This window comes from Ceratotherium simum, chromosome 4, assembly GCF_057802395.1.
Source record: "Ceratotherium simum simum isolate JZ-2026a chromosome 4, ASM5780239v1, whole genome shotgun sequence".
NCBI classification, from domain to species: Eukaryota; Metazoa; Chordata; class Mammalia; order Perissodactyla; family Rhinocerotidae; genus Ceratotherium; species Ceratotherium simum.
The window spans coordinates 85,719,431-85,731,524 of record NC_141903.1 but is presented as its reverse complement, the minus strand read 5'-3'; the positions used below and the strand labels follow the sequence as shown (position 1 = coordinate 85,731,524).

Sequence of the window (12,094 nt, the reverse complement as noted above, 5' to 3'; positions counted from 1 at the left end):
TCGCGACGTGCTCGCGCCCGCAGACGCCCGGGACTTGCGGCCGCGGGCTCGCGCTCCCGGCTGGGCCCTGCCCCTGGGCTGTCACTCTCGGCCTCGCGATGTCCCGCCGGAAGCCTGCCTCTGGCATTGCTGGTGCAGCCGGCCCCGCCTCTGCAAGACAAGCGGTTTTGAGCAGATTCTTCCACTCTTCAGGAAGCCTGAAATCCACCTCCTCTCCCGCCGGCGCAGCCGACAAGGCGGACCCCGACTCTGACTCCGCAGCGCCCCTAGCGTCCTCTTTCCCGCCTCAGTTGCCGCCACAATTGGTGGGTTTGGTCCAGGATGGGGCGGGGCCCTCGGGGAGAAGGGGCGGGGCGAGGTGGGCAGGGGCGGTGCTTGTGAGTGGAGCGGGAGGAGGTAGAGACCTCGCGAGAATCGGCGAGATGACGCCACAGGGGAGAAAGGGGCGACCCTCGGGAAGGAGAAGGCGGGAAGAGCGAGGCCGACCTCCATCTTGTAGTTCAAAGGCTTTAGTTTCCAGTTGGGGTGAAAGACTTGAGGCTAAAGTCGCATAGATTCTTAATGGCAGACCTGAGACGGAAACCCGAGTCTCCTGACTCCCGTTGTGATGAGGATAGGGGCCTGTGGGCAAAGGATACAGCTTTTGACCTTCGTCCTCCCTCCTCTTTTTTTTTTTTCTAGATTGAGGGTTGAAGAGGAGCTTTAACTTGTTTATATGTGTTTGGTTAGGTGACCAGCAGAAATCTGCCATTAAATCTCTGGTCTTTAAGACTGCAACAGCATGTCTGAATATTTCAAGCGGCTATGCATAAAAGCAGTTACATTGTGCAGTACCCCCGTGACTACACCGTTGTAGTTCAGACTGTGAACTCTGATAGGTTGGGTGGGTCAAGTTTCTTAAGGTGGAACGGATGTGATGGTTAGTCATTGCATTCTTCCTGTTGCTTGCCACCCTTCAACTGAGTAAAATACGAGGATTTTTCGTTTTGTTTTTACGGGGGAGATTGCCACAGGGGAAAGTCTAAGGGTGCACCCTCTCTGGGGCTGCCTGGTGCAGTATTTCTCAGAATGAGGCTATGGAGGGGGGTGGCAGACTGGCTTTTAGCCACCCTCCCAAGTTTTAATGCAGCTCACAGCTGGGCTGCTTCGAGATCTTGTTCCCTTCATTTACATTTCTTCCATGGAGTGATCGCTTCTCTCTTGTCCTTGTTTTCTGACGTTTTCATGAATTCACCAAGATTTTATTTTACACCCATCATTTAGAGGGTACTTGGTGAAGGGTTTTTGACAGGTTTCCTGCCAACAAATAGTTCATAATCTTGTGGCATCTTCAGTGGTGAACATAGAGATAAATTACAATTAACATTTCAAAGATGATGCTGTTCTTTTATTATCTAATTATTATTATCTGTTATCTAATTTCATCTTTCCTAAATAAATATTAGTTTTTTCTTAAATGTATTTTATTTAACGTATATAAGTAGGGTAATTTAAGTTATATAATTTGAGATAGGTGAAGGCTGATTGAGTATAGAAAGGTAGCAGACTTTGTTCTAATTGATTCCAGCAGGGTTGAGGTGCTCAGGCTAGTGACCTGCCAGTCTCCACCTTGTCTTTGATGACCGTAAAAACAGTTCACCCCTAGGTCTTCCCAGAGCTCAATGAAGATGATTCTGTGAAGGCTGGATAGCAAGGACCTTGCTGTCATTCAGAAGTGAGGTTTAAATTATTTCGCATACATCAACTTTTGAGATTTGAGATAACACATCATTTTCTAACCTTCCTGATACAGGTTGCAGAAGCTGACAGAAGTAAAAAGAGACCACTGGAGAATGATGGGCCTGTTAAAAAGAAAGCAAAGAAAGTCCAAGAAAAGGAAGGAGGAAGTGATTCAGTAATGTCTGAGATCCCTGGTGAGTTCTGTGGCAATGATTCTTCACTCTCACCAGTCATGGCTCTGATATTCTTGCATTCTCCAGAGGGCAGAGGCGGCTCTTGGAAAGTTGTGCCGTGTTTTCCTTTGTGGAGAAAGGTCCCCATTGTGTTTGAGTAGAGTGGCCTCTTCATGAGTGGTGGTGGTGTGTGTAGGAGGTTGGGGGAGTGGAGGTAAGGGCTGGAGTTCTGCCAGTTTTCTGTTTTATTCTCTCTAGCTAATTTTTGTCCTAATTATAAAAGTAAAGCATTCTTGTTACAAAAATTTCAAGCGACACAGAAATGTAGAAGGTACACAGTGAAGGACCCCAGAATCCTTCCTTTTCAGTGAGGCCTACTGCTAATTTTGGGGGGTATTATATATTCTTCCTGGTTTTTCTCTTTATACACATATATATGTGCACACATAGACCACAAATTAGTTAACTAAAAATCATATTTTATAAATTGTATTATGCTTTACATGCTCCTTTGCAGCTATCTTTTTCCACTTAGCAGAACGTTTTGAACAGTGTTCAGTGTTAGGACGTGTGGCTCCACCCTGTCCTCTTTCAGCATGGCGCTGCTCTTTCTGTCTACTAAAAGGCTTTGGATAAACCCATCGTTCCTGAGCTCCTGAACTCCTAGAGGTGGTGTTGGATACAGATGGCTGAGCAGATTTTCCTCTAGTTTTTGGCCTCAGAGAATTTGTGATAAGGGAAGACAGAAAATGCTTCTTTCTTTACTATCGCCAGGACATTAGGTAAAGAGAATGAGACAAAAGCAAAAAAAAAAAAAGAGGCTCAGCTCAGTTGATCAAGCATGTAAGATCTCTCTCCCTCCTCAAAAGGTAAAATTTGGATTTAGGGTCAACATGAAAGCCTTAGTATGAAATAACTGTAGAAATGGAGACGTCCGGCTAAAGAGAAAGATAAAGCTGAAAATACGCTTTCCCTCCTCCTTTGTGAAGGAGGCGTGACTTGACAGAGTTTACCATGTGTTAATGTTGCATTTGCTGGGGTTGTCTACCTTTTTTAATTCATTATTGTACACAGACCTGATCTATTCAGTTTTTCAGTCAATTCTCCAAGCAGTTAATGAGCACCCACTAATATGCCTGCTATTGTTCTAGTGGCTTTTGTAGCTCATTTATTCTCCCTGACAACCCTTGTTGTCCTCCTTCTATAGAGGAAGAGGAGGGTGATAGGTGACCCATGGTCACACAGGATGACTAAGATGGAAAGTGTTGGAAATGTGGCAACAGCCTTGGAATGTTTTGTTAAAAATGACACTCAGGAAGAGAGGAGAGGAGCATCCACCAGTCAAAAGCTGGTGACTGCTCCGTATCAGTTTTTTTTTTTTTTTAATAACAGAATTATTAAGGTATAATTCACAAACCATATAATTCACCCATTTAGCATGTGCAATTCAGTGACTTTTAGTATAGTCACTGAACTGTGCAAGCATCATTATTAAAGTCAATTTTAGAACATTTTTATCACCCAGAAATAAACCCTGTACTCATCCACAGTCACTTCTCATTTTCCACCAACGCGCCCCCAGCCCTCGGCAACCACAAATCTACTTTCTGTCTATAGATTTGCCTATTCTGAACATTTCATATAAATAGAATTTTACAATATGTGACTTGTTTTTCTGGTTTCTTTCACTTAGCATAATGTTTCCAAGGTTCATCCATGTTGTAGCATGTATCAGTACCTCCTTCCTTTTTTTAAAAAAATTTTGCTTTCATTTCTTTTTAGTGTGTTAAAATACACATAACATAAAATTTACCATCTTAACCATTTTTAAGTGTATGGTTCTATGGTATTAAGTACATTCATTTTGTTGTGCAACCGTCACTACCATCCATCTCTAGAGCTCTTTTCCTTGCAAAGCTAAAGCTCTATACCCATTAGACAATAGCTCCCCTTTCCCCCTCTTCCAGCCCATGGCACCCACCGTTCTACTTTCTGTCAATGATTTTGACTACTCTGAAGTACTGCATTCCTTTTTATTGCTGAATAAGATTCCATTGTATGGATCCACTTCAGGTCTTAACTCTTCAATTTACAAGTTCTTTTTTATAACGGGGATCCACAGGGGAAGAAAGCTTTTTTTTTTTTTTTTTTTTTTTTTTTTTTTTAAAGATTTTATTTATTCAGTTTTTTCCCCCCAAAGCCCCAGTAGATAGTTGTATGTCATAGGTTCACATCCTTCTAGTTGCTGTACGTGGGACTCGGCCTCACGTTGGACGGAGAAGTGGTGCCTCGGGGCGCTCCCGGGATCCGAACCCGGGCCGCCAGCATCAGAGCGCGCACACTTAACCGCTAAGCCACGGAGCCGGCCCGAAGAAAGCTTTTTTATATTCACAAGGAAACTTTATACATTTGGAAAGTGATTGAAGTATGTATTTTGAAAATTAAAGGGAATAATAGGGGCCAGCCCCGTGGCTTAGCGGTTAAGTGCGCGCACTCCGATGCTGGTGGCCCGGGTTCGGATCCCGGGTGCGCACCGACGCACCGCTTCTCCGACCATGCTGAGGCCACGTCCCACATACAGCAACTGGAAGGATGTGCAACTATGACATACGACTATCTACTGCGGCTTTCGGGGAAAAATAAATAAATAAAATTATAAAATTAAAAAAAAAATAAAGGGAATAATAATAAACAAGGTAAAACATACATTTGAAAAGAGATTCAAAGATATATTTCTAGAATAAGAGAAGTCACAGTAAACTAGGTCAAGTATATACATTGGAAAAGTCATATATTTGAGAAGAAAAGGAGTCACAGTATTCCTTCAAAGGTTCTTAATCTTTAGCATATGTGTCATCAAGGTGTTTTTTGTGTTTTTTAATTATAGGGTATTGATTTCCCTAATATGTCTTTTTTCCTCTGGCTGCTTTTATGATTTTCTCTTTATCACTGGTTTGCACACATTTGGTTTTGATGGGCCTTAGTCTAGTATTTAAAAAAATTTTTCTTTCTTTCTTTTTTTTAATTTTGTTTGGATTTCATTTAAAGCTTCTTAGGTCCATGGGTTTATAGTGTTCATCAAATCTGGAAAATTTTTTGGCCATTATTTCCTCAGATATTTTTTCTGTCTCCTCCATCTCTTCTGCTGGAAGTTTATTAACAGGGCTGCTAGACTACTTGACATTATCCCTCACATCACTGAAGCTCTGTTCATTCGTTTTCCAGTCTTGTTTCTCCTTGTGCTTCATTTTGGATCAGTTCTCCTGCTATGTTGTCAAGTTCAGTGATTTTTTTTTTCTGTGGTGTCAAATTTGCCATAAATCTCATTCAGTGAAATGTTCATTTCAGATATTGTGTATTTCATCTATAGAGGTTCTGTTCTGTTCTTTTTAAAAATCTCCCTTTTCTCTATGTGAATTACATCTCAGTAAAGCTGTTACCAAGAAAAAAAATCTTCCATTTTGCTCCTCTTTATGTTCGTGTTTTCCTTTACATTCTTGATTATGTGGAGCATATTTATAACATGTGTTTTTTTGTCCTTATATGCTAATTCTATGATCTCTGTCATTTCTGGGTCTGTATCCCTTGACTGATTTTTCCTACTTTTTGCATGTGTAGTAGTTAATTGTTTGGATCGTGGATATTTTGAATTCTGTGTTGTTGTGTGCTGGGTTTTGTGTTTCTTTAAAGAATGTTGGACTTTGTTCTGGCAAGCAGTTAAAACCTTTGTGGATCAGTTTGATGTTTTTCTTTTCTTTTTTTTTTTGGTGAGGAAGATTGGCTATGAGCTAGTATCCATTGCCAATCTTCCTCTCTTTGCTGAGGAAGATGGTCCCTGAACTAACATCTGTGCCCATCTTCCTCTGTTTTGTATATGGGATGCTGCCACAGCATGACTTGATGAGTGGTGCGTAGGTCGGCGCCCAGGATCCGCACCTGTGAAACCTGGGTCGCTGAAGCAGAGCATGCGAACTTAACCACTACGCCACCAGGGTGGCCCCAATCAGTTTGATCTTTTTAAGGATTGTTTTTAAACTTTGGAAGAGAAGGTCTAGAGTAGCTTCATTCCTAAGGCTTGACTTTCTAGATTTGGGACGGGCTGCATAATAGCAGTAGCACCATTACATAGTATTTCCACCATATACAGACAATACACATTAATAACCTTTGGAACATAGATAATAGTAAAATGTAGCAGATTTCAAGAAGTGATGAGGTTTGAGTATTTGCTACCTTGTTTTTAGTATAATATGTTTAATTGTAAGTTTATATAGCCTAATTTTTAACAGTGGCTGTTTTTGACAGGTGGTTCACAAAATTCTTGAGGATTTAGCAGTTGCCTTTCAAGAGCCGCTGTGAGTTGGCTGCAGCACACCCCTGGTCTCCCTGTGTGGGCTAGTCTGAGCTTCCTCAGAGCGTGGTGGCTGGGTGCCGAGGTTGAGCACCCTGAGAGAGAGCCAGACAGAAGCCGTATTGCCTTATATGATCTAGCTCTGGAAGTCACAGAGCGTCACTTCTTCCGTACTCCGTTGGTCCACTTGGTTACAAAGGCTTGCCTAGGCTTGAGGGAAAGGACACAGATCCCACCTCTCAGTGCCGGAGTGTCAGCATCACGTTGTAGGAAGAGCATATTGGATGGGATATATATAGGTTTGGCTATCTTTAATAGATAAAATCTCCCACATAGGTCAAAAGTCAGACTTGACTTTTTATTTTATTAACATTCTTATTTTAATTACAGATAAACATAGTGTAGAACTCTATCTCAGAAGCATTTTGATAAATGCAAATATCCATTATCTTAATGCTATATATATTTGGACTTTCCAAAGTCAATGAGGATTTATAAAATACAGCCAGAGTATATAAAAATAAAATACAATTTTTAAAAAACCTGGGAAAATCTATGAGATATTATACCTTTAAACCATACCCAAAAAGTTCAAATGGAAATTTGCCTTAAATTCATATAGTTTCCAGGTTATCTTGTTCCTCCTAGAACCATTTTATAAAAGACACCAATCAGTGTTTATAATTATTATACACTGCAGTTCATATCCTAAAGTTAAAGACTACTTATAATGAAGAATTCAGATTCATTCATGGAATCAAATATGCCATTCCCCAAATTCCCAATTTTGTGTTCTGTAATGACTGTACTTATCAAACAGGGTAAAACATAAAATTTTATTCAATGAATTTTCCATTTTCATTTTATACTTTTAAAAAAAGAATCACCTTTTACAGTTTAAAACAACGTGCCCAAATTTGGAACGAATGTTTAAAAATAAATGTGAGGGGCCGGCCCTGTGGCTTGGTGGTTAAGTGCGCGCGCTGCGATGCTGGTGGCCCGGGTTCGGATCCCGGGTGTGCATCGAGGCACCACTTCTCTGTTCATCCTGAGGCCGAGTCCCGCATACAGCAACTAGAAGGATGTGCAGCTACGACATACAACTATCCACTGGGGCTTTGGGGGGAAAAAATAAAATAAATAAAATCTTTAAAAAACAAAACAAAACAAAACAAAAATACCTTCTCATTCTTGCAATTGAATGGCAAATAAAAATAGCAACACACAAAGCATACATTTTATAAAAAAAAAATAAATGTGAGGTTATTTATTAATAAATAATAATTTAATAATAAGCAGTGAGGTTAAAAATAAGTCTTTTACTAAGGAAGAGCGAAGTTCTGCCCCTTACCTGGGTTTCTGCTCTTAGGCAAGATTTGAAACTGCCTCTTATATTTATTTATTTTTCATTGTAAGACCCTCGCCTCCTTGGCTTATATCTTATTCTTGTCTACCTGAGTTTAAATATCTTCTTTTGAGCTTAAGCTCTCAAAAACATTGGCTGGAGGTTGTCTTTCCAAACAGACAATTCTTGAGACCCTGAGACTGAGGAACATTGATTTTTTGTTGTTGTTGTTTTTAATTCTTCACTGATGTTTAACATATATAGAGAATCATAAACTTGATAAATTTTCACAAACTGAAGTCGCCTGTGTGACCATCACTGAGATCAAGAAACCTCATTACTAGGACCCCCAGAAACTTCTCTGTGCCTCTTCCTACTCACAACCTCCCCTCCTCCAGGGATTACCACTATCCTGACTTCTACCAGAGTAGATTAGTTTTGCCTGAACATTGTATTTAATTCAGCAGACTTATAATATGTTTGTAACACTCCAAAGGTTTTTCTTTTTTCCTTTTTTTAAGATAGTGAATTGTTTTATCTATAAAATAGATTACTTTACACATTAAAATAAATCTGTTTATAGTGACACATATTTCCATTTTCAGCATCTAGTCAGTGCCTCCTTCTAGATTAAGATTCTTGATTTATTTATTTATTTTTTAATTTTATTTATTTATTTATTTTTCCCCCGCAAAGTTCCAGTAGATAGTTGTATGTCATAGCTGCACATCCTTCTAGTTGCTGTATGTGGGACGCGGCGCCAGCATGGCCAGAGAAGCAGTGCGTCGGTGCGTGCCCGGGATCCAAACCCGGGCCGCCAGCAGCGGAGCGCGAGCACTTAACCACCAAGCCACAGGGCCGGCCCAAGATTCTTGATTTAAAATATGATAATTCTTCTGCCTCCTTGATCCTTCATAACCTAGGCTTATTCTGAGGAGAGAAAGTAACTATGATGTATTTCCATTTAGGGTACACAAAAAATTAAGGCATAAACAGTGAAGGACTTAATTTTAGTGAAATATTCTTGGGGAGAAGTTTTTGGTAGCTTTAATATCATTGGGACAGCAACCAGTGGCCTTACTTCTAGGATTTGTCTTCCTAAGGGCTCAGAGACTTCAGTGATGATGCTGCCAAGGCTTAATCTCATATTGTGGAGATTTGGTAGTTCATCTCATGGCACCTTCAGAGACGGAAATATGAAGGCGTGGTACTTGGTACAAGTGACGTTTTAAGTACAGGAGCAGAAGATGGAGGTTGCTAAGGTGTATTGGGCACTCACTTTTCCAAGAGCCAGGTTTTCACAGTGATTACAATTTCTTTCTCAAGTCCCAATGGAGGGACTGGGGCTATGCTTCTGTCTTTTCTCAGGTGTAAAGGTTTTTGTAGCTCTTGGGACTTTTCACTTGAGAAAGCTTCCATTTGTTTTTCCCCCTTGAAGGCCTTTTGAGGTTTTAAAACCTCTCTTAGGTATCTGTGAGGGAGGCAATGAAAGATTTTGTCTTTCCATTGTAAGCTTTGTTCTTCTCACAGATAACATGCTCATAATTCCCCAGTTTTCTTTTAGATGAGTCAAGGTATGATGGTTCTAGGAGCATTAAGAGAAAACTGTAATTTTGGGTCATTTCTTGTGTACCAGTTCTTTCTCTTACTATATTTTTTAGTTCAGGAATCATAATGGCTTAACATAAATGAACAAGGTGGGATGCCTCACTTCTTGACTCTTGAGCTGAGGAGCACACACAGAAAGTCAGTCTAGCCTAAGGATGAAAGTTGGGCACCCTGAAAAACGAAAACAAAATTTTAAGAGGTGTGGAAGTGTTGCAGAGAGGTGAGACAGATATGGGCTCAATCCCGGATCAGACCTGAGCTGACGTAAGCCGTTCTGAACTGACAGCAGCTCAGGAAGGGAGCTTTGTGGTGAATCTTACTTAGTAGTGGTGGGAGTAGGGTAGGGCAGTAGGGAAGGGTAGTAAGGAGGAGGGCACGATAGTAAGCCTTCAAGGGATCTTAGCACACACACTCTAAGTCTTGTCCCGAGATCCACAGTGCTCCACATCTGGCCAAGTGAGCCCTGAAGTTTGTGGAAATAAGGCCATAGACATGGACGTTTTTGATATATAAACTTTACTGCTTACTTTAAAAAATAAATAATGAGAAGAAAAGAGGAGCATCCACCAGCCAGAAGAGTCGCTAGCTACTTGACTTCAGCTTTTAACACTTCAGTTTTAGATATTCTTTTTTAACGTGAGTACAGCCCCGAGGTTTGCACCCACCCCCATCCTGGGGAAGTTTTTTTATATTCATAGGAGGGAAATCCTTGTCTAATATACTAACTTACATATACTTTTGAGGAGTGATTCAGGAATTCGTTTGAAAAGGGGAGAGTAGTATTAAATAAGGTGAATATATACATTTGAAAAGAGATTCAAATATACATTTTTCTAGCTGTGAGATTAACAGGAGAAAAGATAAAGTATATATCTGAAAAATGGTTTAAATATAAAAATGATAAGTTTTAAACTTTTAGAAATGAACAAAACACAACTCTTACCCTCAGAGTGTTTTTGCTTTAAAAGGGAGGGTAAGAAATGACAAAGGCAGTCCCAGTTTCCTTATATTTAATAGTAGCTACCTAGTAGTATTGCTTTAAAGGGTGAAATAATGTATTCTGGCATATTCTGGCAATAATGTATTCAGTAGATCTCTAGTAAATGAGAGTTTCCCTTCTTTTACGGATTGCTTGCTTGTGAATAACTGCTAATTGGCAGACTATGATGCGTGCTATAGAGAGATGTGATCTTGTTATAGGAACACAGACAAAGAAAAGATGACTTTAAGCTGGAGGAATTAGCAGAGAGGTTCACGAGAAAAGTAGCTTTGAGATGAGTCTTGACGAATGAGTACAACTTTGACATGTGGAAGTGGGAGTCAGGGACATTCCAGGGAGAAAGAAGAGCGTCAGCACAGCTGTGGTGGCAGGAGAGCAGGTGTGTCTGGGGTGGCGATCTGATTTCCTTGGTGAGCCGCTGGTGTCAGTATCTTTAGGTCTTTCCCATTGAGCTTGTCAGTTTCCCCAGTCTGGAGTCGTCACAACTCCTGCCTGGAGGGGAGAGGTCTGGCGGCCTGTGTTCTGAGCTGGTGACAAGAGGCTGGGTTTCTCAGCGTGCAGTAAGGCTGTATTCCCATTATTTGGGCTTAGGCACAGTACTGCATCTCGATTGTGCCTGTTTGCCTTTTCCAGAGAAATCTCCAGTCCTCCCCTGAGGTGGAGGAAGGACAGCTGCCCTGGAGCTTGGAGTGGGGTAGGGGTCTAGGAATCAAATTGCTTTGAACCAATCCTCTTTATGTTAGAGCGTCCCTTTATTCCATTTCCGGAGGGACTGGTGCCCTAATTCCTAAGCCTTTTAAGCATTTTGTGTTGTAAAACAGGATTGGTTCTTGGTTTTCTTCACTACTGACTTAGGATTTGGCTTTCAGATGTGCTAAATTGATTATTACTCATTCATTTTTCCTTCTAGCCTCAGATATTTCATTTGCAGTTGTCACCTCTCTTTTTCTCTCTGTCCTTATGGGCTTATATCCCAAAAAAAGAAAAAAAGAAAAAAAAAGAAAAACGCCGCTGTAGTTTTAATGGGGTTTCAGGACTAAGTGAAATTACATGCATGTTTCAATATGCCATCTTGCCCCTAAACCCAATGTTTTTTTATTTCCTTATCACGTTATAGTTAGATTTATTGCTTTCGTGAGAAGCTCCCTCTTTAAAAATCCTATGCTGGTTATGAATCGACATAATGAGACAAAATGCTATTGTTATATTTTCTTCTGATTTGCTAACAAAGAGCCAAAGAAATGTCTGAGGACCAAGATTGTTTTAAAGTCTCTGGAAAAATTGAAAGAATTCTGCCGCGATTCTGCCCTTCCTCAAAATAGAGCCCAGACAGAGCCTCTTAAGGAGAGATTTGCAGTTCTACCAAAGTGTACTGATTTTGACGATATCAGTCATCTGCGTGCAAAGAATGCAGTTTCTTCTGAAGATTCCAAATCTAAAACTAGTCGAAAGGTATGTAACGCTTACATAGATGAATGTCCTACTGCCCAGGATAGGAGGTTCTGAAGTGCCGTTTGTTCTGTGGGCTCACTTCGGGCAGAGGTTCCCAAACTTGGCTGATCATCTGAATTAGTTGAGGGAGCTTTTGCTTTTTATTTTATTTTATTTTTAAATCCCTAGAGATTGTGATTTACTGTGTGTTAAAGAGGGATGAATTGGTTTATATTACAACAAAACAAAGCAAAAGCCTCTCAGGTAATTCTGAGGTTCAGCCTGGATTAGGAGCTGTTGACTTGGGGGGGTTCTTTATTGATTATTAATACAAGCACGATTTCTTTTTTTTTTTTCTTTCTTTTTTTTTTTTGTGAGGAAGAACGGCCTTGAGCTAACATCTGCCAATCCTCCTCTTTTTTTGCTGAGGAAGACTGGCCCTGGGCTAACATCGATGCCCATCTTCC

General features: G+C 40.6%; 1 protein-coding gene across 1 annotated transcript in view; it reads left to right on the top strand.

Moving 5' to 3' along the window:
- The first annotated feature begins 32 nt into the window (after window positions 1-32).
- MSH3 (mutS homolog 3) overlaps window positions 33-12,094 on the top strand; it is a 170,769-nt gene continuing 158,707 nt past the window's right edge. Inside the window, exons 1-3 of the mRNA XM_087430101.1 lie at window positions 33-305; window positions 1,793-1,913; window positions 11,428-11,648. Of these exons, the coding sequence (XP_087286227.1) occupies window positions 99-305; window positions 1,793-1,913; window positions 11,428-11,648 (549 nt within the window). The 5' untranslated portion in view covers window positions 33-98. The remainder of the gene's footprint in view (window positions 306-1,792; window positions 1,914-11,427; window positions 11,649-12,094) is intronic.